Raw genomic sequence first — 27,794 nt, 5'->3', positions numbered from 1 at the left:
TGTCATGTCTGTCTGTCCAAGTTAGATTGTAAGCTCTTCTGAGCAGGGACCGTCTAGTAAACATTAATATGTACAGTGCTGCATACGCCTTTCAGTGCTATATAAGTGATAAATAGTAGTAGTAGTCCATAGGCGCAGTTCCAGCACCATTTTTTAGGTACCAGTAGGTGCCTAAATTTTGTCTTTTAAGAACATTTTTTCTTGGTATTTTCAACTTGGTAGGATGCCTTCCAGCGCCTAACTTAAGGCGCCTGTTTATAGAATCCGGGCCCTTGTGCCAGGATCCATACCTAGTTTTCAGTGCAAGGACTTACACCAGCTGAAGCATGATGTAAATCCTCTGCCTTAATTAGGTGCGGATCTGCCATATTCTATACCACTGCACCCAATTTCTATAAATGCCCCTGATCCACCTGTGCCCCTCTCATGGCCATGCTCACTTTTCAGATCCATGTGGAAAATTGATGTGCACATGTTCATGGAATCCCAACTAGGAAAATGCATATGTAAATTTTAATTGTTACCAAGCAGTGCTAATAATTGATTATATGATATTTTTGATTGAAATTTTTGTAGGAAGGGTGGGTGGGGAGGGAATAAATTTATGTATTTACGATGACAATAGAAAGAAATTCAAGTGATGTGTAAAAGTTTTAAATGATGTAATATTGTGTACTTGTTGTAAGATGAAAAATGAATAAAGAATTTGAAGAAAAAAAATAAAGATTATTAGTGCCCATTATTGCTCATTTACTGCTCATTTACCAATGAAGTTGCATGCACAAATAGAGACTAGGACTGATATGGTGCACTGTTTTAAACATCATATATAGAATCCAGGGATAAACTTTGTAAAAGCATGTGAAAGTCAATTCTATGATCTAGGCACCCAATGTAAGCACCCCTTGCACTTGTAAATGTATAGAATACTAGCATTTACATATGTCAACAAACTCTTAGCAGTGAAAGTGCTAGCAGGATGCCTAAGCGCTAATCTGCAATGGCATGCACAGCTTACATATGAACTAAAGGTCCGTCTAACCCAGTATCCTGTTTCCACAGTGGCCAATCCAGGTCACAACTACCTGGCATGCCATGCTACCAACCCCAGGGCAAGCAGTGGCTTCCCCTATGCCTGTCTCAATAGCAGAGTATGGACTTTTCCTCCAGGAATTTGTCCAAACCTTTATAAAACCCATCTACGTTATCTGCTGTTACCACATCCTCTTGCAACGAGTTCCAGATCTTAACACGAGTGACAACATGTTTCTATTTGTTTTAAAGGTATTTCCACGTAACTTAATTGAGGCCCGAATTGTCTAACTGGCTCTGTTGTTGGCAGCCACTTTAAAAAACAGTCGCCAATCGCATGTCAATCACGCGACCGCGACGGTTAGAGAACTGTACCCCGGCAAAGACAGGTGCTAGAAATGTAGGCCTGCATTTCCGGCACCTACCTTTGATGTGAATTGTGCCTCCATAAGCGCTTTATGGCGCACAACGCCACTTCCGGCATTAGCCATGCCTACAGTGACATTAGGCACTGTAAAGCACCTATGGAGGTACGATTCTGCACCAGTTTTTTAGGTGCCAGTAGGCACATTGAAAATCAGTGAAAAATGTCATTTAAATTGTATTTTTCACTGAGCTTGGGTGCCATTCGGTGCCTAAAAAACTTTCCTCTTTAAAGATGTCTTTACTCTTTAATATCAGCTTTCGTCTCTTAATCCCATAATCTTAGTGAAGCTTTGAAACATCTAAAACTTCCTCTGAAGTGATTCCCATCCTAATGTTTTTACCACTCCCCATTTACCATCCCTTTTTTACTAATTTTACTTTGATGTATTTTAAACAATCCTTCCCTCCCCTACTTTCCCTCTGTTTCATGTACGTTAACCTAAATTCGTCTAGGGTTTTTTAAAAAAATTATTTGTTAAAATATTGCTTTTATTTATTTATTTTAATTGTTTGTTGCAATTTTATATATTGTACACCGTTTAGACACTTATTTTGATAGACGGTATATCAAAAGTAAAGAAACTTGAAACTTGTGCTGTGTAGAGAATCCGAGCCTGAGTGTCCCCTAGTCTTTGCATTTTTTTAAAGGGTAAAAAATTGCTTCACTTTTACCCGTTCTGTACTAGTCAGCCATCTCTTTTCCAAGGTAAAGAGCATTTTCTAATACAGGAGATCCCTCCTCTTTATCATTTTGGTCACTCTTCTTTAAACCTTTTCTAATTCCGCTATATCATTTTGAAGATTCAGCAACCGGAACTGAACACAATACCCTAGAGCAGGCATGTCCAACTTCGAACAGGTTGTGATCTACTTTTTCCGGCCAAAAGTGCCGGTGATCTACCACCATGAAAATTAAGTTTCAAATTAAATTTTAACCCAATAAAGTTGGTTTCCCCCCCAAAAAAATTTTTCATGCACCTTCTGTCATTTACTTGGATGTGATCAGCTGTTAAGCAAATTAAGCAAAAACAAAACAGAGAGACGAAGATCCAGTAAAAACTGCAAGGGGAAATGGAAAGTACATTTTTTCTTAAAGTTGTATTGACTAATAACTTTCTTTAACTTTTATTGAGTAATTTGTGTTAAAATTAGGTCGAGTATTGATCCAGGCTGATTTTGCACAATCTTTAATATTTCGCTCTTGCTCATTAGTGAGATGTCTGAGCCTGCATTTCATCCACCAGCTTTTTGAAGTTGGGTGAATGTTGCTTGAGGGCCAGTCTTAGGGAATCCTGGAGATGTTCATCTGTCATGTTGAAATGTTATGTACTCTTTGTCATTTTCAGATGGGAAAACGCAGATTCGCACAAATAAGTTGAACCTAAACAGGAGTGTACATCTTCACTGCATCTTCTCAAGTTGGGAAATTTGTCTCTAGGCACTAGCTTCCAAAACGATTCTTGCTCAGCATGGGTCTTGAGAAAAATGTCATTTTTAAGGGTTAATATTTTGTTTTCAATAGATGGCTTGTTCACTGAGTAATTTTTACTGATAGCAGCTGAAGTTTCTTTAATGTCCACATCTACTTTGAATGGGTATGACAAGTACTCCACAACTGTTCCAATTTTTTGGAAGTCACAGAATCTATTTTCGAATTCCTGGATAACAGAACAAATTTCTGTCATACTTCTCGTTCTGAAAAACAAAATTAAGATATTGGCCTAGATGGTCCTGCGTATTAGGAAAATGATCAAAAGTGTTGTTTGTAAGGTCAGTCATCATTAGCTCAAATTTGCTCTTGCAGGATGAAACTCATCATCTCGCCAATGCATTTGTTTTTACCTTGTAGATCAAGGTTCATATCACTTACAGCCTCTTTTACAAAGCCACGCTAGTGGCTGCGCTGCGCTAACGGCCCCGAAGCCCATTGAGATTTAAAGGGCTTCGGGGCTGTTACCACACGACAGCCGCTAGTGAGACTTTGTAAAAGAGGCCGTTAGTTTGCCTGTAAAGTCAGCGAGAAATGCAAGATCACATAACCACTCCTCATCTTCCAACTCTGCTTGGTCTTCTCCCCTCTCCTTCAAAAAACTTCTTATTTCATTCAGCAAATCCCAAAATCTTTGCAGAAATTTGTGCCTACTTGGAGTTTAACCATATGGACTGATATGTGAATTTCATTGGAAGCAATGGATGCAAGCAGGGATTTGAACACTTAATGATGTTATCTCAAATGGAAAAATGCTTGAGTTTTCACAACTGCAACAAAAATCTGGTATAGCTAACTCTCAAAACTATAAATGGTTGCAGTTGAAGTAAGCCAATCAGAAGGGGTTCCCTGATTGGCAAAATCTAAAAAATTATTATAGTCTGCAGATCCTTTCCTTCCAGACAGATTTGTTAGGAGGACATCAGGCTGCCAGGTGGTATAAATTGATATCTGAGTTCTTGAATAAAAAAACAAAAAATGGTCTTCGTGACATTTGGAGCACGAATTTGGACTTGGAGGATGAAATGTACAGCGTCAGCATCTATGAGACAAACATGTTTTTTTCTGTTACATAGATCTTTTTGGACCCCTGTTAAGTTGTACAAGTTAGATAGTTCCAAATCTAATAGATGCTGGCATTGTCATTTAGACATTGGAACACTGGATCATCTGTTGTTCTATTGGCCTTTGATACTTAGCTTTTGGAGGTCAATATGGGGTAGAATTAATAACATTTTGGAATCATCAATTCCTCTAACATATGAGGCCGTCATTTGTGGTACATGTTAAGCCCTCTATAGCTATCCAGATGATCACCCAAAACTGGAAGAACTTTGATCGTTTAAATTTTTCATTCTGGTGAGTAAGTCTTTGCTCTAGTTATAGAAGTGAAAGGATGAACACTGAGAATTTGGGACATGGTAATATATCTAAATTGATATGGGGCCCATTGACATCGTATATTACCTCATTATAATTGATTATTGAATGTGAGTCAGTTTTTGTTACTGTGGTACATATCCAGGGAAGGGTGGGTGAGGGGGGTATTTCTGTTATAAATTGATTTTTAAATACTTACACTTGGAGTGGATGGGAAGATATCAGTATTTTGAATGGGGTAAGGTTTTTGCGGTAATATATGTTTTTGTGTTTTATTGAATAATCATTGGGTAGGTGGGTGGGAGGAAAATGGTTGATTGTGAACATGTGTAAGCTGAATGTGCTTTTATTGTATAATTATTTGTTACATTTGTTGTATTGCACTATTGAAGTTTTGAAAATTAATAGTTTATATTAAAAAAAAAGAAATTTGTGCCTATTTAGCCACTCTCAAAGAGGTGGGCTTTTAACTTGGCCTTGAACACTGTCAGAGACGAAGCCCGCTGTAGGGATTCGGGCAGCTTGTTCCAAGGCAGAAGGGATGGAGTCTGGAGTTACATAGAAATAATAATAATTTAATTTTTTTATACCGCAATACCACAAACTGTTCAGAGCGGTTTACAGAGAAAGAGACTGTATACAGACAGTGATATTATAAAGAACTTTCAAAATTACACTAACATGGTAAGATATATCAATTTTTCCTGGAAGTGTTTTAGAAGTACATCATGATAGAAATGGAGTCAGAGAAATTTGTCAAAGAGATAAGTTTTGATTGACTTCCTAAAAGTTTGGTAAGAAAGTGCGGTTTAGATAAAATTGGTTAAACATTTATTCCATTTGCCTGCTTGGAATGATAGTGTTCTATCGAGGAATCTCTTGTAGATACAGCCCTTCAAGGAGGGAAAGTGAACAAGTAGGCACTGCGGCCCTGATTCTCCAAAGTGCCGTCCCGATTTTAGGCAGCTGTAGGCATCCTACAGCTGTCTAATCAGCCAATCGGGATGCACGTTTTTTTAAAACAAATGCTCCCCAGGCAGGCCTGAAGGCACCTCCGGGAGCCTAGGAAGATCCGCAAGATGCCTAAGCTCGTCTAAGGGCCTTAGGCGGGCCTTAGGCGAACCTAGGCGGCCCTACGCGTCTCCCTAGTAGAAGAGAAGCTTAAAATGTAGGCCAGCAAAATGCTGGTCTACATTGTAAGTAGACGCGGCCACTATACTTATCGCGGCAAGGGATCTCTCTGCCGCTATAAGTATAGCGGGCCGCGGCCTGTCCGATTGCTGGCAGGATCGGACAGGCTGCGCCCAATCCCTCCTGCCCGAAGACGCACCCCCCCGGCGCTAACAACCCCCAAACCTTCCCTCCACCAAACCTGTTCTTACGGCCAGATGGGTGTTGCACGTCCAGCCGGCCAGCATGCCTCGTCGAAATGAGGCGGGCCCGCCCCTTCCCAGCCCAACCCGCCGAAGCCTAAGGCCTGATTGGTCCAGGCTCTAGAAGCCTGGACCAATCAGGCCTTAGGCATAGCGGGTCCGCCCATCCCCACTAAGTCTAATGTCTGATTGGCCAATCAGGCCTTAGATTAAGTGGGGATGGGCGGACCCGCTATGCCTAAGGCCTGATTAGTCCAGGCTTCTAGAGCCTGGGCCAATCAGGCCTTAGGCTTCGGCGGGTTGGGCTGGGAAGAGGCGGGCCCGCCTCATTTCGACGAGGCGTGCCTGCCGGCTGGACGTGCAAGACCCATCTGGCCGTAAGAACAGGTTTGGTGGAGTGGAGGTTTGGGGGTTGTTAGCGCTGGGGGGGGTGCGTCTTGGGTACCCTCCTGCCAGCGATCGATATTGTCGGGGGGGAGATCAGTAATGTCGGGGGGGGCGGTCGGTAGTGTCGGGGGGGGGCGGTCGGTAGTGTCGGGGGGGGGTGCGTCTTCGGGCAGGAGGGATTGGGCACCCTCCTGCCAGCGATCGGACAGGCCGCGGCCCGCTATACTTATAGCGGCAGAGAGATCCCTTGCCGCGATAAGTGTAGCGGGCCGTGTCTAATCTAACCCGATTCTCTAACCAGCGTCTGTAACATGGATGCCGGTTACAGAATCAGGGTTTAGTTTAGGCCGATTCTGAATAGGACGCCTCTCCCGGGCGTCCTATACAGAATCAGGGCCTAGGTGTCTTGCGGACCTCGCCTTCAATATAGGCGGCCTGCCTGGGGAGCATTTGTTTTTTTAAAACGTGCATCCCGATTGGCTGATTAGACAGCTGTAGGACACCTACAGCTGCCTAAAATCAGGACGCACTTTTGGAGAATCAGGGCCTGCGTGTACAAGTTGTGCCTGGAAAGTCAAAATAATGAAATAGATTGGGGATGAACTTGTTATGGTTTTGAAGCAAAGGCAAGCAAACTTAAAAATAACCCTTGCTTCCACAGGCAGCCAGTGTAGTTTTTTGTAATATAGGCTTACATGATCTGATTTCTTGAGACCGTAGATGAGATGGACTCAAGTATATAATATTGCAAAAGTCTAAGATACTTAAGATCAAAGATTGAACCAGCAGTCGAAAAGAGAAGTCAAAATAGTGTTTAATGGTACAAAGTTTCCTTAAAGTGAAAAAACATTTTTTAACCTGAGAGTTAGTGTGATCTTCAAAAGTCAAGCTTCAGTCCAAGATGACACCCATGATTTTGATGGTAGAATTAATTGGGTGGTCTAACCCATTTAATCTCAAAGAGGTATTCATAATCTTGTTATTAGGACTTATTAGAAACATGATGGCAGATAAAGGCCAATTGCCCATCCAGTCTGCCCATCCACAGAGAAGGGCACAGACATGAGATACTTATTGACTGAGCATTTTACAACGCCTAAAGCCACTGTAGGTGTGGCTAATGCCAGAAGTGGTGTTAGGCATTGTGAAGCGCATTCAAAGGCATGATTCACATGAAAGATAGGCGCCAAAAATATAGGTCTTGGAAACCCTGGCCTACATTTTTGACACCTACTTTTCTGCAACCGGCGCTAGTACATTAATGACAATGCGACCGGCTCCAGGTTTAGAGGGCAAGGCAACACAGACACCGGTTGCAGAATCCAGCTCTAAGCGCTGTCTTATAAATTGTGCCCCAATTTGAGCACTGTTTATACAATAGTGTTTACCACATGTTTTTTCAGCACCCACATTTCGGTGCCATTTACCAAATGCAGTCCTTAATAAGCACTGAAAGTAAATGTGCACAGGGGAGAGTGTGGTGCAGTTGTTAAAGCTACAGCCTCAACACCCTGAGGTTGTGGGTTCAAACCCACACTGCTCCTTATGACCCTGGGCAAGTCACTTAATCCCCCATTGCCCCAGGTACATTAGAGAGATTGTGAGCCCACCAGGACCGACAGGAAAAATGGTTAAGTACCTATATATAGTGAACTCCCCTGGGAGAACACTATAGAAAATTGAATAAATAGTATGAAAAGCTTCAGCCTGTGATAACCAGAGCTACTGTGTTTCCTCGAAAATAAGACCTACCCCCAAAATAATCCCTAGCATGATCTTCAGGGTAGGACTTAATATAAGCCCTACCCCTGAAAATAAGCCCTAGTCACTGACAGCAGCGGCAGCACTTCCCCCCACTGCTGCCATGCAACCCCTCCCCCCACCTCTGACCCATCTTTACCTACCATCCAAACCACGAGACAGGAATACTGTAGGGGTGTTTCCTTATTTGCACCTGAAGGTTAGGCCTCTCTGACATCATCAAGCCTGAACCATTGTCTGCAAGAAATCTTTCCAGCATGAACCATGAATGCAAGAAGAGAAAGAAGAAAACATCTTTGCTGTTATGATGCCTAATACATTCTGGGTATGTACCAGAACTGTATTCCATCAAGGACATCCAGCTATGCCTACATGCTCAGCCTGTGTGAATCTTGGGGGAGTCATGGCTCATGTGCTGGTCTTATGTAACGAAGGCGCCTCTGTTTCAGCCTGTATGAGACTCTATACAGAAAGGCTATTCATCTAAGTTATGTTTCTGGATTGGTCCGGAGAAGTCATCTGACGAGATCCAAGTGAAATGTGCTAATTATTAATTTAGTCTGTGTTAGGATGTGAGGGAGCTCGCATCTTATCATAGGTGTTTTCTGCACATCTTCTATAATAATTAAGACCTGGAAAGTTACCTCTTGTGACTCTCTGCCTGAGAGAGAGAGAGCCGGACTTTTAAACAGATCTGGATTCCATCACATAAAGGAAACCTTTGCTGCCAACCTAATTTACAGCTGTTCCAGTGACTAACGGACTCTTGTTCCTGTACCAAGAGAATTCTTATCTTCAGTGCTGAGTAGAAGACGTCTTCCCTTTCACCTAACCTAATTGGATGGTGAGAATAAGGAACTTATCTATCTTATCAGCTGGGGTTAGATAAAAGAATTCTATTGTGGTTCGGGATAAGGAGATGTAAAGTTATTCAGGGCGATAAGCTATATTTTTAGTTGCTGCTATTCAGGAATTATTATTATAAGGAATTATTTAGAGTGTAAGAATTAGTTTTACTCATTTATCTAACAAGTGTGGTGTGATAATTATGTACTGAGTTTCATATATGTATTCGGATATTATGTGAACAATAATTAGTTATTGCTGCTGGCTTATGAATTATATTTTTCTATTTTCATAATAAAGTATTTCTCATAGACTGGGTCTCTGTGTCGTGTAAGTAGGCAAAGCTTGATGAACCTGGATGAGATATTATGGTCTTCCCTAGAAAACTAAAACAGGCACGTATTTGTTTATGTAACTGATTAGTACAACCATAAATCTTACTACAATACCTTATAACAAACCAGCAGCGTTGGCATTCGGCACCAATCTACACAGGCTGCTTCGCAGCCTTCTATCTCCTGGGTGTTCCTTTGATGATGATGTCATCAGCATGCTGAGTGCCGACTCTGCTGATTTGTTATAAGATATTCCTGTCTCGCAGTTCAGATGGGAGGGAGAGATGGGTCGGGCAGCAGAGGGGGGATAGAAAGATGCTACACGGGGGGATGGGAGGAAGGGAGGAATAGAACCTGCAATGGTTCTGCTGTACAAGGGATGGGAGGGAGGGCTAGAAAGATACTGCACAAGGGGATGGATGAGAGGGGAGGAAAGATGCTGCACAAGGGGATGGATGAAAGAAAGGAAATAGGAAGAATTGGGCTGGAGAAGAGATGATCATTACATGAAAAAAATAAGGCATCCCCGAAAATAAGATCTAGTGCCTTTCTCAGGCCCCAAATTAATATAAGACAGTGTCTTATTTTTGGAGAAACATGGTAGTATTGTGACATCATAATGCCTCATTCCACCAGTGCCTAAGAGTCAGCCTCATCAGTGATGTCACAATGGCTTCATTGTTCTATATTGGCTCACTTTTATTACATTTTGATTTCTAGTGTGGCACAGTGGTTAAAGCTACAACCTCGCTGCTCCTTGTGACCATGGGCAAGTCACTTAATCCCCCCTCTCCATTGCCCCAGGTACCTTAGAGAGATTGTGAGCCCTCCAGGACAGACAGGGAATAATGCTTGAATACCTGAATAAACTCATGTAAACCATTCTGAGCTCCCTGGGAGAACAGTATAGAAAATTGAATATATAAGTTTATAAACATATATTTATAATATTTTTGAATGTTTAATCTAAAATAAATCATCACCAAATATCCTCCAGTATGACAAGATAGGAATATACTAAAATGGGTGCTAGCCTGAGACCCTATAAGAGGAATTAATCATGAACTGCTAGAACACCAGACGAGTAGAAAGAAATGTTGTCTTTTCGAAAGGCAATCCATCACCATTCACCAACAATATTCAGATCTATCTGACTAATATGTAGATACTTATTAATGAGCTTCAGAGGGAAAACAGATATTGATTTCCCTATCAGAAGGCTTCCCCTGGAAATAACCTCACAAAATAAAATCTTTAGAAGAAAACAGAAGGGGGTTTGGGGGGTCAATGTTTAGACTATAGAATGGTAATCTTGCCCCCTCTCTCTCCCCACCACACCTCTTTCTTTCTTTGCATACACACACACACACACACAAATCCTGCATCAATGTTTTTATCTTTCTGGTGTGCAGATACATAAATGGTCCTAGTTGCTGTGGTCATGATTTTAAGGGCTCCTTTTACTAAGCTGCGCTAGCGTTTTTAGCGCGCGCTAAAGATTAGCGTGTGCTAACCCCATGCTACACAAAAAATACTAATGCCAGCTCTATGGAGGAGTTAGCGTGTAGCACACATGGCAATGTACTGCTAGCGCAGCTTAGTAAAAGGAGCCCTAAGTGTTTCCCTAAATGGATATTTCATTGCAAAACTGAAAATTGCCATGTCTTGAAAATGCAGAGTTGTGTTTCTTTTAAATACTTTCTATTTTGTAGATAAGAAGTTTGCCCGGTCTTGGGAGACCTTGTGTGCTCATTGGGTGCTGGAATTGGGGCTGTAGCCGGCCGTTCTCAATATAGGTTGTCTTATTTCTCAGATCCAGTTCCTATCTATATCTGCAGATCTCCGGGAATGTCAATTCCGGGTCTTGCATCGTGCGTATTTTACCAGTTGTACCATTTTACCAGTTGTACCATTCTGGACTTGGATCAGTGTGAGAAATGTAAATCTGCCTCCAAGATTTTTTTCATGCTTTTTGGAGCTGACCCATGGTTAAGTCTTTTTGGAGATGAGTGATTCATTATTTAGAATGTTTATTAGGCTGCCCCAGTGGGATTCTTATTAGATAAATTTGAAGCTTTTCGGCTCCCGCCTGGGGTGGGCAGGTTGTTTCTGCGTAAGGCCGGGTTGGTGGCTAAGAAGGTTATTTGGGGAGAATGGGTCTCTGATCGTTCTCCGTCCTATTGGGCTTGGCGTAACCGTCTACATGTTCTGATGTTGCTTGAGAGGGAGCGAGTGTGTGCTTCCTTAGGTCAATCAAAATTTTTTCTGCAGGTTTGGGGGACCTTATGTATATTTCTTGTCTCCCCGTATTCGTAGTTTAATTCTTAATACATTAAAGGTTTGATTGGCTTAGAGCTGTGAAGGGTTTGTGAGCCCGAACTTATTTCCTGCTGATGCAGCTCTTCTGGCCATTCCTCATGTCCTCTTTTTTTACCCCCTTCCCCCCCCCTCCATTTTTAATGATTTGGTTTGTTTGTTTTTGTTACTGCTGTTATTCATATATGATTTGTTTGCTGTTTAGTAGCTTTTAGATGTGTGTTGGGGGGGGAGGGGGAGGTCTTGCTTTGCTCTTTCAGGACCCATCAGAGTCCAGGGCCCTGACTTCTTGTCTTTTGGGTTGCACTTCTTGGGGCTTCTCCTGTTAGGTAGGCTTGCGATGTTGGATTTCTTTGCTTTACGTCTTGAGTTATTCTGGTTTTTTATTCACCTACTCCAGGGTGGGGAAGGGGAGGGGGATGATGGGGTGACTTGTTTTCCATTGTACCAGTTGATTGTGTTTGTGCCATGCCTGCTTTGTTCTTGTTGGCTGTTGCCTTTGATGACTTTAATAAAACAGATTTCACACTAAAATGGTTGTTAACATATACAACAAACTATTCGATAGGTGGTTCAGTTACAATCCTTTTAATCTAATTTTGGTAATGGTTGAAGTAATTTTACATGGCTTCAGTTTTCCCAGTTCAAGACTATGATGGCATAAGCACCATATTACAGAAACAATTCAGCCAAAGCGAGTCAGTGGTTTTGTGGATACCATGAGCTATATACAGTATTACACATTCGAAAAAGTGTTCAGGTATTGTTTTTCCGTGGGATATGTATCAGTCAAGCTCAGAAAGATTTCCCCATGACAGATAAAACAATTAGCTACGGTTCAGTTTGCACTTTTCTAGTGAGGAGTCTCGAAAATGTGGCATGTTAAAAACCCCTTCTAAAGACAAACGCAATGATGCTATTGTCACCTTCATGTTATATTCCCCTACTGTTTCGAACAGCCTTTACGCTCCTAAGGTTAAAGGCTAACACCCCTGTTATTTCCTTCCAGATTAAACAAGCCTTGACGCCTAACAGTGCAGTAAAAATAGCCTTAATAAAACAGTGATAATGACGTAAGTACAGTTAACAGTACTCATTAGTCCTGTGTTTCAAAGATGTCTCTCGTTTAACTTGGCTGTGCTACACAGTGCCTTAATCCAACGGTGGAGACGAGCGTCTTCAGCTAATATTTCTCTCGGAAAACTAAAATTGAGAAAAAATAAATTAAACAGCGCCTTATTTTCCCAAGCCAGTGATAGTGGATAAAAGTAGCACACCTGTTACAAGCGGTTTCACTCATTGTGATACCTGGAAAATAAGACATTTTGGTTAAAACAAGAGGGGTGGGACGGTGGGAGAGTTTTCGAATCTTTGCATTTTGAAAATTCCCAAAACTAGAGAAATAAGGCTGAAATGGCCGTTTTATTGAATGTCCTTATTCCCCCCCAAAAAAGGGCTGGTATATTTACATTTCTTCTCAATAAGAGTCCCACAATGCCTGTTTTAAAAATCTGGTTTTGCTTCCCCTTTTCGTTTAATCATTGCTCACTTTTCGTTGACTAGAATAGGGTCTGCAGGGGGATTTGCTGAAGCTTAACAGTATCTTCATTTAGGAATGGTGGGCGTGGCTAAACAAGAAAATCATTCCCAATTTTTAATATCACCTAAAAATTAAATAAAAGGTTGAATGAGAATCAATCGACAGTATTTTTTGTTTGTTTGTTTTAACTGCCACTGGAAATCTTTTAAAATCGTCTAAATGCTGTAACATAATAACCAAGATAGGCATAGCCTGTTTCTATAAGACACCAAAGCTATCTTATCCTAAGTCACTTCCCTGCCTGGTTTCAAAGGGCCAAGTAAATTATCCTACTTTGCTTGCCTACTACAATACAAGAAACACTTCGAATTTTGGTTCCCCTTTATTTCTTTTCCTTTTTTTTTAAAGTATTTAGAATTTTTCCATAACTGTATATTAACGAGTTTTCTGAAATTTCCGCCTTAAGGTACCTCTCCACCCCACACCTCGAATTTCCTGCACAGGCCCAAACATCACCATCACGGCTTAATATCTATTCCTCTCACTGTCCAGATGGCACCCCTCTGGAAAGAGTAGCATTGAAGTGCCCTCCTGGGAATAAAACAACCTACTTTCTAATCCAAAATACTCCAGAATCCTGCACATATATATATATATATATATATATATATATATATACATACACACCAGGGGTCGCTTAAAAGTTCTCAGCCCAACAAAGCTGGGGCAGTCTCCACAGAGGGCTATACACTTAGTCCAGCGATTTTCCACCTTTTTTCATTCTATATTTTTCTGAGGGAACTAAAAAAAAAAAAAAAGTGGAAAATCACTTTATATAGCCCTCAATGGAGGCTGCCCCAACTTGGTTGGGCTGAGAACTTTTCAGCGGCCCCTCGTTCAGTATATAGTACACACATATATAACAGATGTGTTCATTTTAAAATGCTATTATGCCGTCTTTCTTAAGAAAAATAATGACTTAAAATGTTACCTAGTGACAATACTCTAAGACAATATAATAATATATCCTAGCAAAGATAAACAGATCAAGATGTTTAAAAATCTATTGGGGAGAGATGGGGAGATAAGGTTCAGATTCTATACAGCTATATTTGGTTGGATCATTAACGAGATGTGTCTATATTATGGGGGCATAGTGTGAAATGGAAGTTATGTATTCTTAAAGCTGAGGACCATAAAATAAAAGTACATTTATTGAAAGGGGGGAGAGGAAAAGCAGAATTTGGAGCACTTGTTTGTATAGGGACAATGAAAAATATTTAATCTGCCCATAAAGTGCTTAATACATTCCTACTGAGTAATTCCTGTACTATTTTCCTCGTTTGCAAATACTGTATTTCATTCTAATATTTACAGTCACCAAAATGTATTACTCTGTGTGTAAATCTAATACGTACAAAAATCTGACTTTAAAAAAAATAGCAGTCGTTGACTCTTTTATGGTCCGGACACTTCAGTTACAATATTGGTGACGCAACTTGAGCAGGTGTTCTGTATCCAACCTTAACTTATCTCTAATAGAAAAAAAACCCACAAAACAAAAACCATACAATTTACCAATTTATCACCCCAGAATAAATGGCACTAAAATTATGAATGGAACCTTGGTTAACTAAGCAATAAGATACTTAAAAAATTATAGAAATGTTACTATCAAAGTAATATTTCTTTGAAACTGTGTAAACAAATTATTCTTTTTTTCTTTCATCAAATCAACCAGGTTTTAAAGTACAAATGACTTTATACTCTTTTTTTTTTTTTTTTTTATCAATACACACAATATATGCCCAAAAGCATACATCATTGCTACATACACTTCCACAGAGACTGTCCTATTTTCGAAACAGAGAGGATGAGAATGTCGGCAGAGACCACCCCATCTCCCCAGTTTCTTTAACATAGGCCACTTCTATTTTATACAGCGGGCGGTATTTCCCATATTTCATATACGATGCATTTCGTCCCTTTGTCTCTGCCTATTCGTTGCTCAATCCGTAAGTCCAGAGAATACAATATTTCTTCTGGAAATGCCTCTTCTAGCGGTGAGCAGTATATACCACAGAATCGAAAGCATCCACTAGCCTCTGAAACGTAGAAACACCATTACACCAAACGTCACCTTTCCAAGAGGAAGCCAACACTGGGGGGGGGGGGGGGGGGGGGGAGGATGGTCGTAAATGCTACAGAACTATGTACCAATCAGAAAATAATAGGGAGGCAGTATACAATACATTGCGAAACAAAAAAAATCATAAAAAGGCACGTATGGAACTTAGAGCGCGCCTAGTTTTGTATTAATAAATCCAGCGTTGAGTTCCCGGGTCGGGCTCTGTCATTTCTTAAACAGAAGTATTTGCAAGTCCTTGGTTTCTCCTTGAGCTGCTACCAAAAGATTTCCCAAATGGGGCGCCGACAGTAAACGTGGGGGGAAACACTAAATAATGCATCAAATGAAGAGGCTTAAGAGTGTTTTCACACTTCAAGAAATGTAGTTGGCTCATCAATTTTACATCAAGACTGTACCAAAGGGGGGTGGGGGGGGGGGGGAGAAGCAGCTAAACATTACTTTAATCATCAAATGAGCTTTCCCTAAGGTATACTTTCAGGACGTTACAATAGGCCCCATGTCCTGGCTAATTCCGTAAGCATCTATCTCTTTTTTTTTTTTGGTTTGTTAGTGTCACTTTCTTCCCCGTCCAAGCTGTAGACTTTTAGGTGCACCATTAACTATTCGCTCGGGCCCTCCTTTCATCTTTAGGGTGGCAGACGTTTCTATTTATCCACTCGCAATCGATGAGTGGCGTCAGCAGTGGTATCGCAGTGACGATTGCACCATTAAGGATGACAGCTTAGAAAGAAGAGGGCAATGGTGATCCCTCCCAGAGCCAGTACGGCGCAGCGGAGCCAGCGCATCGCCTCGCCAGGTCACCCTCCCCATCCCTCTCGCAGCCTCCCCTCCCCCCCCCTCCACCCCCGTGGCTCGTCGGCGGGGCTGCCGCCTCCGCAGGACAGAAGGAAGGTCTGGCTTTGGCCGGCCGCAATGGAAACGAGAAAGCAAATGGTGCTGTTCCTGGAGGGGAGTCAACTTGGCACTCTAGTTGGCAAGAGAGCGGCCAATTTGTCGGAAGCGGTGGGAAGCCCGGCTCCGGAGCCGCAGGACCAATCGATCCCCGCCACTTGCCTAAGCCCCAGGTCGGGCGCGTTGAGATGCCGGGAGGAGGCGGGAGCGCTGACGGGGACCGGCCAGGAGTCCAGATCGGCGGCTGCCCTGCCGTCCTCCTGCCAGCAGCCTCCTTCGGCCAAGGAGCAGAGCGATTCGGACACCGAATCGGATTTCTACGAGGAGATCGAGGTGAGCTGCACCCCGGATTGCGCCCCAGGAAGCGTCGATTACCAACACAATAAAGGTACAACAATCCCTTCCCCCCCCCCCCCCAACAACAAAACAACCTCCCCCGCCCACCTCCCCCCAATTCTCATCCTGGATCCGAGCTCCTAAGTGCCCAGCTCTTTGCCTATTGCCAGGACAGCTCAGGTTCCAGCTTGTAACTCCTGCTCTGGGCTTTCAGATAACTTTTTTTTTCGCATTTTTGGGCAACCGGAAATAAGAATTATTTGCTGGTTTATTTATTTATTTATTTAAATAAATCCTTTTCTGAAAACGAAATTAAGCTTCACAACGTTTCACGGTGCAAGTAAACGCATTGTTGAATCGGAGGGGGGGGGGGCGCCGCTGAAAAGTTCTCAGCCCAGCCGAGAAGAGAATGATGCGGGAGCCACGAAACTCACCACTCATTCCACACTTTTCGTGACACTTTTCGTTTCAGAGATACGAAACGAAACGAAAAGTGTCGTGAAAAGTGTGAAACGACCTGAAAATTCCATGGCTCCCACATCATTCTCTTCTTGGCTGGGCTGAAAACTTCAGCGGCCCCTGTAGACTCAACATGTCATATAGAGCTGGTGTAACATATACTTAGACACGTGATATTATTAGACTATAGCAGTGCTTTTATTATAGCAGAAATATATCACTAATTAATGCTTGTTGCAGTCATATATACTGTTATTAATACATATTGATAGTAAAGTAGGAAACAAAGACATTTTTCCTGAATAATCGAAATTGTATTATTTAATTCTGTACTTTGGCTTATGACAGTGTATTTTAAAGGCACGCCACTTATGTGTATGTGTATTGGGGGAGGGGGATTGTAGGATCAAAGATTTCTCTCCGAGTCTCCCTGGCAAGGAATTGTTTTCCGGCTGAATCAAGCTAGATGAGCACGGAAGTAATTATAAGGGAGCGTAAAATCGCAGCCGCGGACACCCGGCCGTCAAGGTGCACCGCTGGATCCTGTTTGCATGTTGGTTAAAAAAGCCCCAAATTACCCTGTCACTTCCATGCCTCAGTGGCGCCAGCTCGGAAATGGTCCCAACCCTCTAACAGACTTTGGTCTCGGGCACAATCAAATTTGGGTGCATTTGAAAGAAAATGCAGAATGCAGGCCTTTAATTCAACTCCCCTCCTCTTTCCCTCAGATCTCTCTCTCTCTCTCTCTCTTATCTTGTTTCCAAAAGTTGGAAGTTCAGGAGAGTCAATTAAGTTGGTTAGTTGGTTCCACCTCTTCGGGCCCAATTCAGAAGGTTTGGACAAACATGGTAAATATGAGGCTGAGGGAAATCACTAAAGAATGTATCAGAACTCTAGAAAGTTATCAAATTGAAAAAGCTCATCTGGGGAGTCTTAAGGTTCCATCGATGTTCTATTTTATGAAATTAATTTAGTGCTTTTTATTTTGAAGTGTGTGCGTGTTTTGTGCGACTGTCATTGTGCAGAATGATATCGAAATCATTAAAAGGTAAACTCCACCAAATTCTTATTTTCTTAGAGGAAAATATGTTTTTTTAAAAAAAGCCCATTACTTAACTAGTACACCCATTTATACTAGAATTTTATGGCTTTCATAAAAGTACGGTATGATAGGAAACAAGTTTTTCATAAGCACCTCTTTAAAAACAACAACAAAAGCACTTGATTGGAATGAAAACACCTATTGACCCTGAAACGGAAAAGAATTCCGGACCAAAGGTAAAGTAATGGACACATTTTCCTTCTGCTTGGATTGACCACCCAATAGCTGGACCCTTTTTAGGGAACATAAAGGTGTAGAATTCAGGTCCTCTCAGGGCATCTGATGTGGGGGATACAGGGTGCGAAGAAGCAGGGTGAAAGGGAGACAGTGAGTTTTGGGATTGGTGTGTGTGTGTGTATGTGTGGGAGGGGGGGTTTCTGTTTGTGTGTGCACCCATATCCACACCTCCCTCCCACCACAACACAGAGGTGGTTGACCTTTAGAGGTTAGGGGTAAAGGAACTAGATTTTGATGCTTGATGCTGAATATCTGAAAAGAGAGCACTGGGCTATTGGGGTAAAAAAAATAAACATTGTCTTATTTCATAGATAGAAGTATTGTACCATTGCTTATCTCTACCTGTACGAAAAGAAAAATGCGAGGGTATGATTTTGCACACATTTATTCTAAGTGTACATAGATTATAGATATTATCTGCATGCAGGGGTATAAGGAAGTGATGTAAATGTTGATGATAAATGCCCCTTGCCTGCCAAGAATGTTTCAAGGTGACGTGTGTCAAGGAGCAAGGCCCAGAGAGCAGGGTTGCTGAGCGTGGGGCTCAAAGTGAGCTGCCTATTTGATGTGCACCAGTTATGACTAAAATGCATGTGCAAAATGCCTTCCTAATACCTATAGACCTGTACAGATAACGTCCTACGTGACGGCCGTGTAACGTGCCTGTGTGTGGTGTGCAGGGCAGTGCTCGGAGGCCATGGCTGGTAGCCCCCTGAGCGCAGCGGAGCTCCCCAAGAGCGGCGCCGGCTCCCAGGGCTCGTTGGCCTGCGCCGGGGACCAGATGCGCCGCTACCGGACCGCCTTCACCCGTGAGCAGATCGCCCGACTGGAGAAGGAGTTCTACCGGGAGAACTACGTGTCCAGGCCTCGGAGGTGTGAGTTAGCCGCCGCCTTGAACCTGCCCGAAACCACCATCAAGGTACAACCCCAGCTTCATGTGTTCTGTCTGCGTAGGCTAAGCTGTTTGGGCTCTTCTCAGAAGTAGTCAAGTGGCATATCCACCAGGCATTGCGGTATATAAATACATAAATTGGCATATGCTAACTTCCTTATCTGATTAGCTAACGGTTCCATATTTCTAGAACTACTGTTTCATCTAGCTTTATTTTAAGCCTACATCCTCAAGCATAGGGCACGTGGAAGGTAAATCCAATGACGGAATAGTAGAGAACAAATGTTGCTCAACTCTGACCTTTTTTTTTATTATTATTATTATTTCAAGACTTTTCTTGTAGCAAATATACCTGCATGTTATGTAGACCCTGCCCAGATAAGAATTCTTTATACTTTGCATTGGTGTTTTATGTTTCAATGAGGGGAATCTCAAACCAAGCGCATTATAGATTCTTCTGTGTGAATCTAAGGAAAAAGAGAGTGATGTTCTAGGTCATAAAACCATTTGATATCGTAGATGGCAACTTTCTCAACCTAGAGAGTCTGCGCCATCAGAATACCTGCGTAATTCAGTGTGTTCCACGCTGGTATTTATGGCTGTTTAATCTGCGGGGGTTAATGGAATCTTCTTTCTCCTCTGTCTTTTGTCAGGTGTGGTTCCAGAACCGTAGGATGAAGGACAAGAGACAGCGGCTGGCGATGACCTGGCCCCATCCTGCTGATCCTGCCTTTTATACTTACATGATGAGTCACGCAGCAGCTACTGGCAACCTCCCGTATCCTTTCCCATCCCACTTGCCCCTTCCTTACTACTCTCACATGGGCATCGGAACCGCCTCGGCTTCAGCTGCCGCTCCGTTTAGTAGCCCACTAAGACCACTGGATACTTTTAGGGTGCTTTCACATCCGTATCCAAGACCAGAACTGCTGTGTGCCTTTAGACACCCTTCTCTGTATCCATCCCCGGCTCATGGACTTGGCGCAGGAGGAAGCCCTTGCTCTTGTTTGGCTTGCCACACTAGTCCCTCCACTGGATTAGCACAAAGACCTTCAGGATCAGAATTCACCTGTTCCCCCACAACCAGGACTGATACTTTTCTCACTTTCACACCTTCTCTGTTGAGCAAAGCCTCGTCAGTATCCTTGGACCAGAGGGAAGAAGTCCCTTTAACAAGATAAAATCTTCATCTCTGGTGTGCGCAGCATCCTTTTACGAGTTTGCATCTGGTTGAAATACTTTGTGTCCTTGGTTTTGGGGTTGTTTTTTTTTCCTTTTTAAATGTAAACTGTAAAGGGACAGTTTAAGGGGAAATGACTTAAAATTCAAAACTCATATTCGGAGAATGTACATTCCAAGATATGAAAGAGAAAAATACATGTGACAAAGAATAGGTATAAAGAAGAATTTATTCAGACTTTTTATCTCGGGGAATGTATATTCCAAGATATGGGATGGAAAAGAAATCCACTGACAGATTATGTGAAAAAGAGTTTATTCAGACTTCTATCTCCTGAGGACAAATATTGAGTTTAGCTGCTTTCTACCTCAAATGGTAGAAATTATCTGAGAGGACATCGTTTTGTCTTTCCTTTGGACGGTACCGTGCACGAGGGCAAGTCTGCTCAGAAAACGATAAACTTATGCACAATCGTCTATGGATAAGAAATAAAATCTGAAATACTTGAAAAGGGAAATGCTGTCCATAGGGAGGGAAATAATGTGTGAATAATCATAGAGATCTATCCTGATTCTTAAATGGTGGGGAAGGAAGAAAGATTTTCAAGTGCAACGCGACAGTATTATACATTCATTTTTACTAAAAAAAAATAATAATAATAATAATTTGACTGTATATTATATTTTGTGGTTCATTTAAATTCTTTACGTTTTTGCCTGCGTCTCAGTCCTTATAAAATATTCCTTTTCCTACCATGATATATTTCATTGCTCCCTTCCCCTTCTTCAGGATAAGAATTTTATAGTGGGGGGAGAGGGCTTTTACCAGAATGTGGATTATAACTACGTCTCCTTTACAATAGCAAACGTCTTAAGCGGGTGCTGAAAAGTTCTCAGCCCAACCAAGAGAATGAGGTGGATATGGTTCAATCGGTTAATCTGAAACAATGTCAAAAAAAAAAAAAATAAATAACATTTCCTTTATGTAGATTGGCACTTAAGGAAATAAGATAACACTCCTTTTCAGCTACAATAGCAAAATAACAGCTTATAATTTAAGAAGTTGGTTGGTTGGGCTGAGAACTTTTCAGCGCCCCTCTCTATTCTCAGCTGCTGGAAAAAAAAGTGCACACACTGACGAAATTAACAAGTGATGTATATGTAAGGAGGATTTTTGAATGTCAAATGTATAATAATATTCTCTGTACAGAGACCTTATGCCAGACACTAACAAGCCGCCAAGGGAAGCGATTAAGGTGATCTAGAAAACAGAACTCCTCCTTCAGACAATCACTAGTCTGCAAATTGGATCAAATGCATTTGCCTCCTTTTCTGTTTTGCCTTAAAAAAAAACAAAAAAAACAACAACAATGTTTATCCTTTTAGGCTTTATAGACCTGGATTTCACCGGTTCATCTTTTTTCTTTTTTCGTTCACTTTCTTGCACTGTTAATGCGTTTTCAGGGAATTTGTTTACAGTATTTTGACTTTTTTATTTTTTAAATATTGCTTTATTATTGCACATTGCAAAGTGGATTGATTTGGTATTTGGCTGGAAGTGTCTGTTACTGAATGAAGCACGATTTTCAGCCTGACATTTCAAATACAATACTGAGCTGTGCTAAGTGGGTGTTTTTGATTTTTGGGGTGTTTTGTTTTTTTTATTTTTTTTTACAGTTTAACTTTGTTTACACAGAATGAATAGGGACACCCAGCGAATAGTGTTACAGATTGTTACCATTTGACAATAAAAGTGAGACACTTTTTTTTAACACTGTATTTCACATAAATGTGATTGTGCTTGTTAAAAACAAAAATATTTATTATTCTGGGGCTATTTCTCAAAGTTGCACTATTTTCCGCTTTACCTTGAAATGCAAAGATTTATATGGACCATATGAAAAAAATTTCAGTTCAGAGGGTGTTCAATTTCTAGTACACTAGATAACAAATCTGTTTTATTTTGCTATTTGGTCAGGGTGCATATCCCCTCTCGAATTAGCGAATATGCAAAAGCTTTGATAATGAACATTTCTCCAGATCTGGTTCTTTACATATCCTTCCATTCGCATTTTCTGCTCCCTTGTTCTTCAGAGTTGGTTAAATACAGTTTGTTATTTTTGGTTAATTAAATGAGTGTTTAATGTCTCCAACAGCTTAGGTTATAAATAGTTGAAAACAAAAAATCAGATCTTTGATAATTGTCTCCCAAACTCCAATTTTTTCCAGAGGCCTCAGTTGCAAAGAGGTTCTATAGCTACAGACTGAAAACCTTTGGAACACAAGAGGTTCATTAATCATTGGTGAATGTTTGCAATAAATATATATTTTCTTTGCAGGGAGAACAAGGGCAATTTACGGGTTATAACTCCTTTTTTTTTTCCCCTTATGGTATGAGGTATGAATGGAGACTGTCATTTTAGCTAGTGTACAGTTCTCTCTGGTGCATCAAATATATTTGCTGTCCAAGTCCTTTAAAGTCTGCTTCTCCCTCTGAAATGAGTAAGAAGCTATTTACCCTGCATATCATCAATAAGACATTCCTCCAGAGAGTAGTGGATATATCCATTTTGGTCACTGTCCTGCTCCATTTTGATTTATTTGGTATTGTTAGTGGGTGTGCAGCAAGGGAAGCCTTTGAGTTTGCTCCGAGGTCCTCCAATCGTTTAAGGAGGAAACGTGAAAAAAGAAACAGCAAGAGGGCAAGAGGGTGAGAAACACCTCTGCTACCAGGATATATTTGTGTTTCCAGTGGCAACTCTGGCCAAAGATGATTTTTGCATTTCTCTTTGATCTGGGCACGGAATAAAAATGCTTTGTGACAGGTAAATAGGCAGAGAGAGGGCAGCGGGAATGCCAGGCGTATTTTCACTTAATAGGGAGCTAAAATGAGGTGTCTGAAGCAATATTGGAAAGTACAAGATCGATGATCCTTCCTGGTGTCCAATCAGCAGCCTTTAATTGACTGTATTTTCTGGGTAATTGAGCCACTCTGCTTCTAAATTGAAGTTGAAGCTATAACAATACATCTTTCAGGAAGGAATTACTTCTCATACACTTCATAATGCAATTTTCCTTTTGCAATAGTTTTTCTGCCCGTTCTGCAACACACTGACAAAACCTTTGGAGAAGATTTCCAAAGCACATGCCGCATACAAATGTCTCAGGCTTCTAGCAATACAGACGTCTGCTGTTTTCCCCTTCTCCTGACAGGCGCGTGAGATAATAATGCAAAATTTTACAGACAGGCTAAAAGGGGCATAAAATCGTAGGAGTGTCGAGGTAGCAACTGTGCTCCCTAGCTGAACTTGTCACCCACAGCTCAGACAACAAAACATTTTCTCTGCCTGGCAAAAATCAGCATAATGAAGAAGACGAAAGGGACATTGTTCATCTAATCATACAAAATAGATATCTGTGGATTGTCATCCACCCAAGAAGGGTGCAGCCAAACTCCGCTTGAAGGCAGCCAAGTCCCCCCTCATTGTTAGCATATGATTGATTGCCTTATTAAAGTGTGTTCTTGTAAGTGTGACCATACTGATTACAATGCATATGCTTGAGATAAAGTTGATTTTACACAACTGAAAGACAAGGAAGAGAGATACGCTTTAGACAGCTGGTTAAGAGTTTGTTAGCAAGCCAAAGCAAAGAAAATTGACCTCAGGAAATCCACAGAGAAAAAAAAAACAGGAGAAACAAACAAAAAAACAAAACAAAACACTGTGGAGTGACGATGTTCCTAAAATGGACTTTATTAAAAAAGTCAATGTTCAGAAGTACAATAATATAATCCACTCAAAGCTAAAATAATCCATATGAGAATAAAATAATCCACATGAAAAACCTAAAGGGCCTAGTCCGCTGAAGGCATGGGACCCAACACGGTCCGTGTTTCAACAAAAAGTCTTCCTCAGGGGTCCCTGAGAGTCCTATGGTTGTAGACAATGAACAATATAGCAAATAATAGACTTCATTTGGCATTTTTTAGAGCACAAACGCCATTTGCAAAGTTTTCTGTACTTTAGTACATTGGCATTAGTATTTCTTAGGAATTTTCTAATTGAATTGGTTACAGAAGCAGTAATCTTAATAAATATGAATCCTAAAGTGCCAGTGATATGTGGAGAGTCGTGATAAAGACGCTGCTTGAAACCAAAGTGTTTTTTTGGTTTCTAAGAGCTCAGTGAAAGTTATGCGACTCGGTCAAGTTGGTCACCTCTTAATCTAGAATTCGATTACAGTAGGTTTTTCAGGAGAAACACACTGACGTTGTAAACAGGATTACGGTATATTTTTATGACAGTGGCATTATGAAAACGGAATCTGATCTTTTCCCTCAAGCCCCGGTTCTCTATAGTGTCCAGGCTGATTAGGGAAGGGAAAATCTATTCATAATCTCAGGCTTTCTCTACTCGACTGTTGTCAGGGTTGCGTCCAGCACCTGCAGAAAGGCACCTGGGTCTATTAGCCCTTTAGTCATTTTGGAAGAATTTTGTTTGTTTTCAATTATTCTCCCGCTCGATTTGTTACATTGTTTGATTCTACTCAACACTCCACTGAAGCACCAGACACTAGCATATGTCAACCCAGACCAACCGGCCTGCCAAGTGCAATAGCACAGAAACTAAAGCCGAGACGTTTTGTTCAACAGCAATGTCAAGAGCGATTGCATTTCTGATCTAGAAGGGCTAATCTATTTTTGAGATGTCAGGCGCAAATTGTAAGAAAGGACTTGTGGCCTACAGTAAACAAACAACCCCACCCCCAACATTCACAGAAAGCTACTTTTCCAACGAATTTTTGTATAGACTAGAAGCAAAATGTGCTATATCCATGATATCTTGTTATCTGCAAGTTCAGTCTGTGAACAGGTATGAACTCTTTATTAAAAGTAAGAAATATACTTGGGGAAATGCCAACATAAGCAAAGGAGTCCAGCATTTTATAATGATTAGTGCAACAATCATTAACGGACTCTCTGAATGTTCTTCACTAAAGCACTATTGAAATACAATTTACCTGATACTAGTTCTGTAAAGTCATAATGCTGCAGATTTTTAAAGTCAAAAATTGAAAATGTTGACTGCTCTAAGATTTCCAAATAACAAATTAAATAAAAATGATTTACTATTTCATCAAAAATATGTCTGAGCTGTTTGCTTGCAAATATTTATTTTGTCTTTAGCTCACAGGAGAGCTGCAGTTCTTTGTAAAATAACTAAATTTCTTTTTCAAAATATCTGGACCGACATATGTTTATAAACCCCATACATGTTTATAAAAATGTTTGTAAATTTATATTAAGATTTAACAGCAAATATTTCTACATGCTAAGCAAAGACGTGTGCAAAATTGTTTCAAAATTGCATTCCTAGTGTTAAATCAATGGACATAGTGCTACATATATTTAAAAAAACCAAACAAAACAAAAAAAACGCTTAAGTGCGACTGTTTAGGGAAATAGTTGCTCAATTGGTCTTGCTGAGCTTCAGTGTTTAAATCCTGTTACAATCCAATTTAAATCCAGCTTCTTTACAGCGGGCTGAGACCAATCAGGCCATAACGATGATGAATGAGAAATTAATTCAGATACAAGCAAGACAATTTAGTCCTTCGTCTGTTTAAATAGCCTCCCAAAATTATTCGCAATTGCAGGTCACAGATTTAATCAATTGTCCAATCTTGTGAAAGTCATATCCTAGCATCTTCATCCAGATTATTTATAGCGCAGGGGAGACTAGGGAGACGTAGACTGTTAATAGGAACAATTACTTGAAGGCAAGCAGATCTGAAATGAAAAGCACCATGCCTTCATTGGCTGTAATTGGTCGAGAGTTTCAGTGTTAGGCTTCCTAAGTGCCAGAAGCGGGACTTCTGGAGCCGAGGAAAAGGAGAGTAGTCTAAAGGTGGTCTAAAGGCCAGACAATTGATACCGCGCATAGGTGGTGATCAGAGCGCCACTCGTGTTTCTTGAATTAGGGGGGGGGGGCAGACTATTTTCTTAAAATAAAGCGAGTTAACAAAAGATTCAAAATAGGTTTCCGAGACTTCTTTAGAGGTTTGGGAGATTAGCCCGGAGACAAGACTAAAAGTGTTGAAGCAGGAAGTCCTGAATGTCTGTATAGTTTAAAAGGGAGCGATAATGTAGGTAGGACGTAAGTTACCAAAAGAACAATCAACTTTATGTGTAACATTAGATCAGTGGTCTCAAACTCACGGCCCGGGGTCCACATGAGGCCCGTCAGGTACTATTTTGAGGCCTTCGTTATGTTTATCATAATCACAAAAGTAAAATAAAACAGTTTCTTGATGTCTCTTTAACTATAAATGACAATATTATTATTAAGACAGCCAAAAGCAATGATTTATAAACTATGCAAAATTGTCATTTCTTTAACAAGACATTAACTATTTTTTTTCCGGAGGCCCTTCAAGTTCCTATAAATCCAAAATGTGGCCCTGCAAAGGTTTGAGTGTGAGACCACTGCATTAGATCAACCAAAACCGTTCAAACGCATAATAGATACTCCCATGAAGGTTATTCTCTGCCTCCTTACATTTTAGGTTTACAGACAATAGAAATCAACAAAAAAAAAAAACATTGGCAGAGGGACACTGAACTCCAGCCACACATTTGCTTAGAGGCTAATAGTAATTAATATTTAATTGCTAAAACCATAAGAACTGTTGCAAAAGAAGTCCATTCCTATGCAGAATATTAGGTTCCGTTTTCTCTCCTGTGTTACAGACGTAATGTTACAGTCAAGCCACTGTCTGTGGAAAATTCATGACATGGTTCGAATGTGTACTTTTGTTAACCATCCTCTCTCCTCCTTCCCCCAACTTTTCTAACAGCAATTATACTGTAAATAAACGTCCAGCATCCTTAGAGATTACATTTTATCGCTGAACACTTTCTCACCTGCACGTTTAATTTTTTTTAAAAAAAATCTTTATTCATTTTTAAAACTCACAATAAGTGTAACACAAAATACAATTATTTTATACTTTAACATCACTTAATATATCATCAAATTATAGCTCTCATCAAATATCCCCCTCCCTTATATCCAACAATTAATCATAAGCAAAAGAAATCATAAAATATTCCCCCTCACCCCACCCCCACCCCCACATGTATGAACAAAAGGGAAAAAGGGAAAAAAATAATATTTATTCTATGCACGTGCTTCACGTTTAATTTAAGGCAAAATTGTTCCAAATATGTTTCGTGGTGAGTTTTCCTGCCAGGCCTCTTAGTCTAATTCTAATGGAAATTGTTACTGGACAGTAACGTTGTGGGTTTTTTTTTTCATTGTTTGCTTATCAAAATAAAGTTTCTAAATAACTTTTGATCCTCTTAAAACTTATTTTCAAAGTGACATCACAGTGTCAACATACGAGGGTCGTTTGAAAAGCAAGTTAAAGAACTGTCTGAAGGCTACATACTTAGGGCTGGATTCACTAAGAACACCGATCGTGTTCCCGACCACTTTTGTGATCACTCTGCGACCCCAGCCCGATTCACTAACCTTCCTCCCACACCCGATCTGATCTGTGCATGCAAATGAGGGGGAATGGCATGCAAATGTAGGCAGGCAGCGATTCGCTCAAAAAATGTGTTACACCGACTGGGCTGGCCGATCCTAAAACAAGCGAGT

General features: G+C 40.8%; 1 protein-coding gene across 1 annotated transcript; it reads left to right on the top strand.

Annotated features, from left to right (window-relative positions):
* The first annotated feature begins 1,490 nt into the window (after window positions 1–1,490).
* Window positions 1,491–20,132, top strand: EVX1 (even-skipped homeobox 1). Its single transcript, XM_033932866.1, is given in 5 exon segments — window positions 1,491–1,562; window positions 15,585–15,830; window positions 15,926–16,313; window positions 18,740–18,978; window positions 19,605–20,132. Coding segments are annotated over 5 exon segments (1,473 nt in total).
* Window positions 20,133–27,794: the final 7,662 nt, after the last annotated feature.

Source organism: Geotrypetes seraphini, chromosome 2, assembly GCF_902459505.1.
Source record: "Geotrypetes seraphini chromosome 2, aGeoSer1.1, whole genome shotgun sequence".
Taxonomy (NCBI): domain Eukaryota; kingdom Metazoa; phylum Chordata; class Amphibia; order Gymnophiona; family Dermophiidae; genus Geotrypetes; species Geotrypetes seraphini.
The sequence above is the reverse complement of the archived record's forward strand: the minus strand, read 5'-3'. Positions and strand labels throughout refer to the sequence as shown.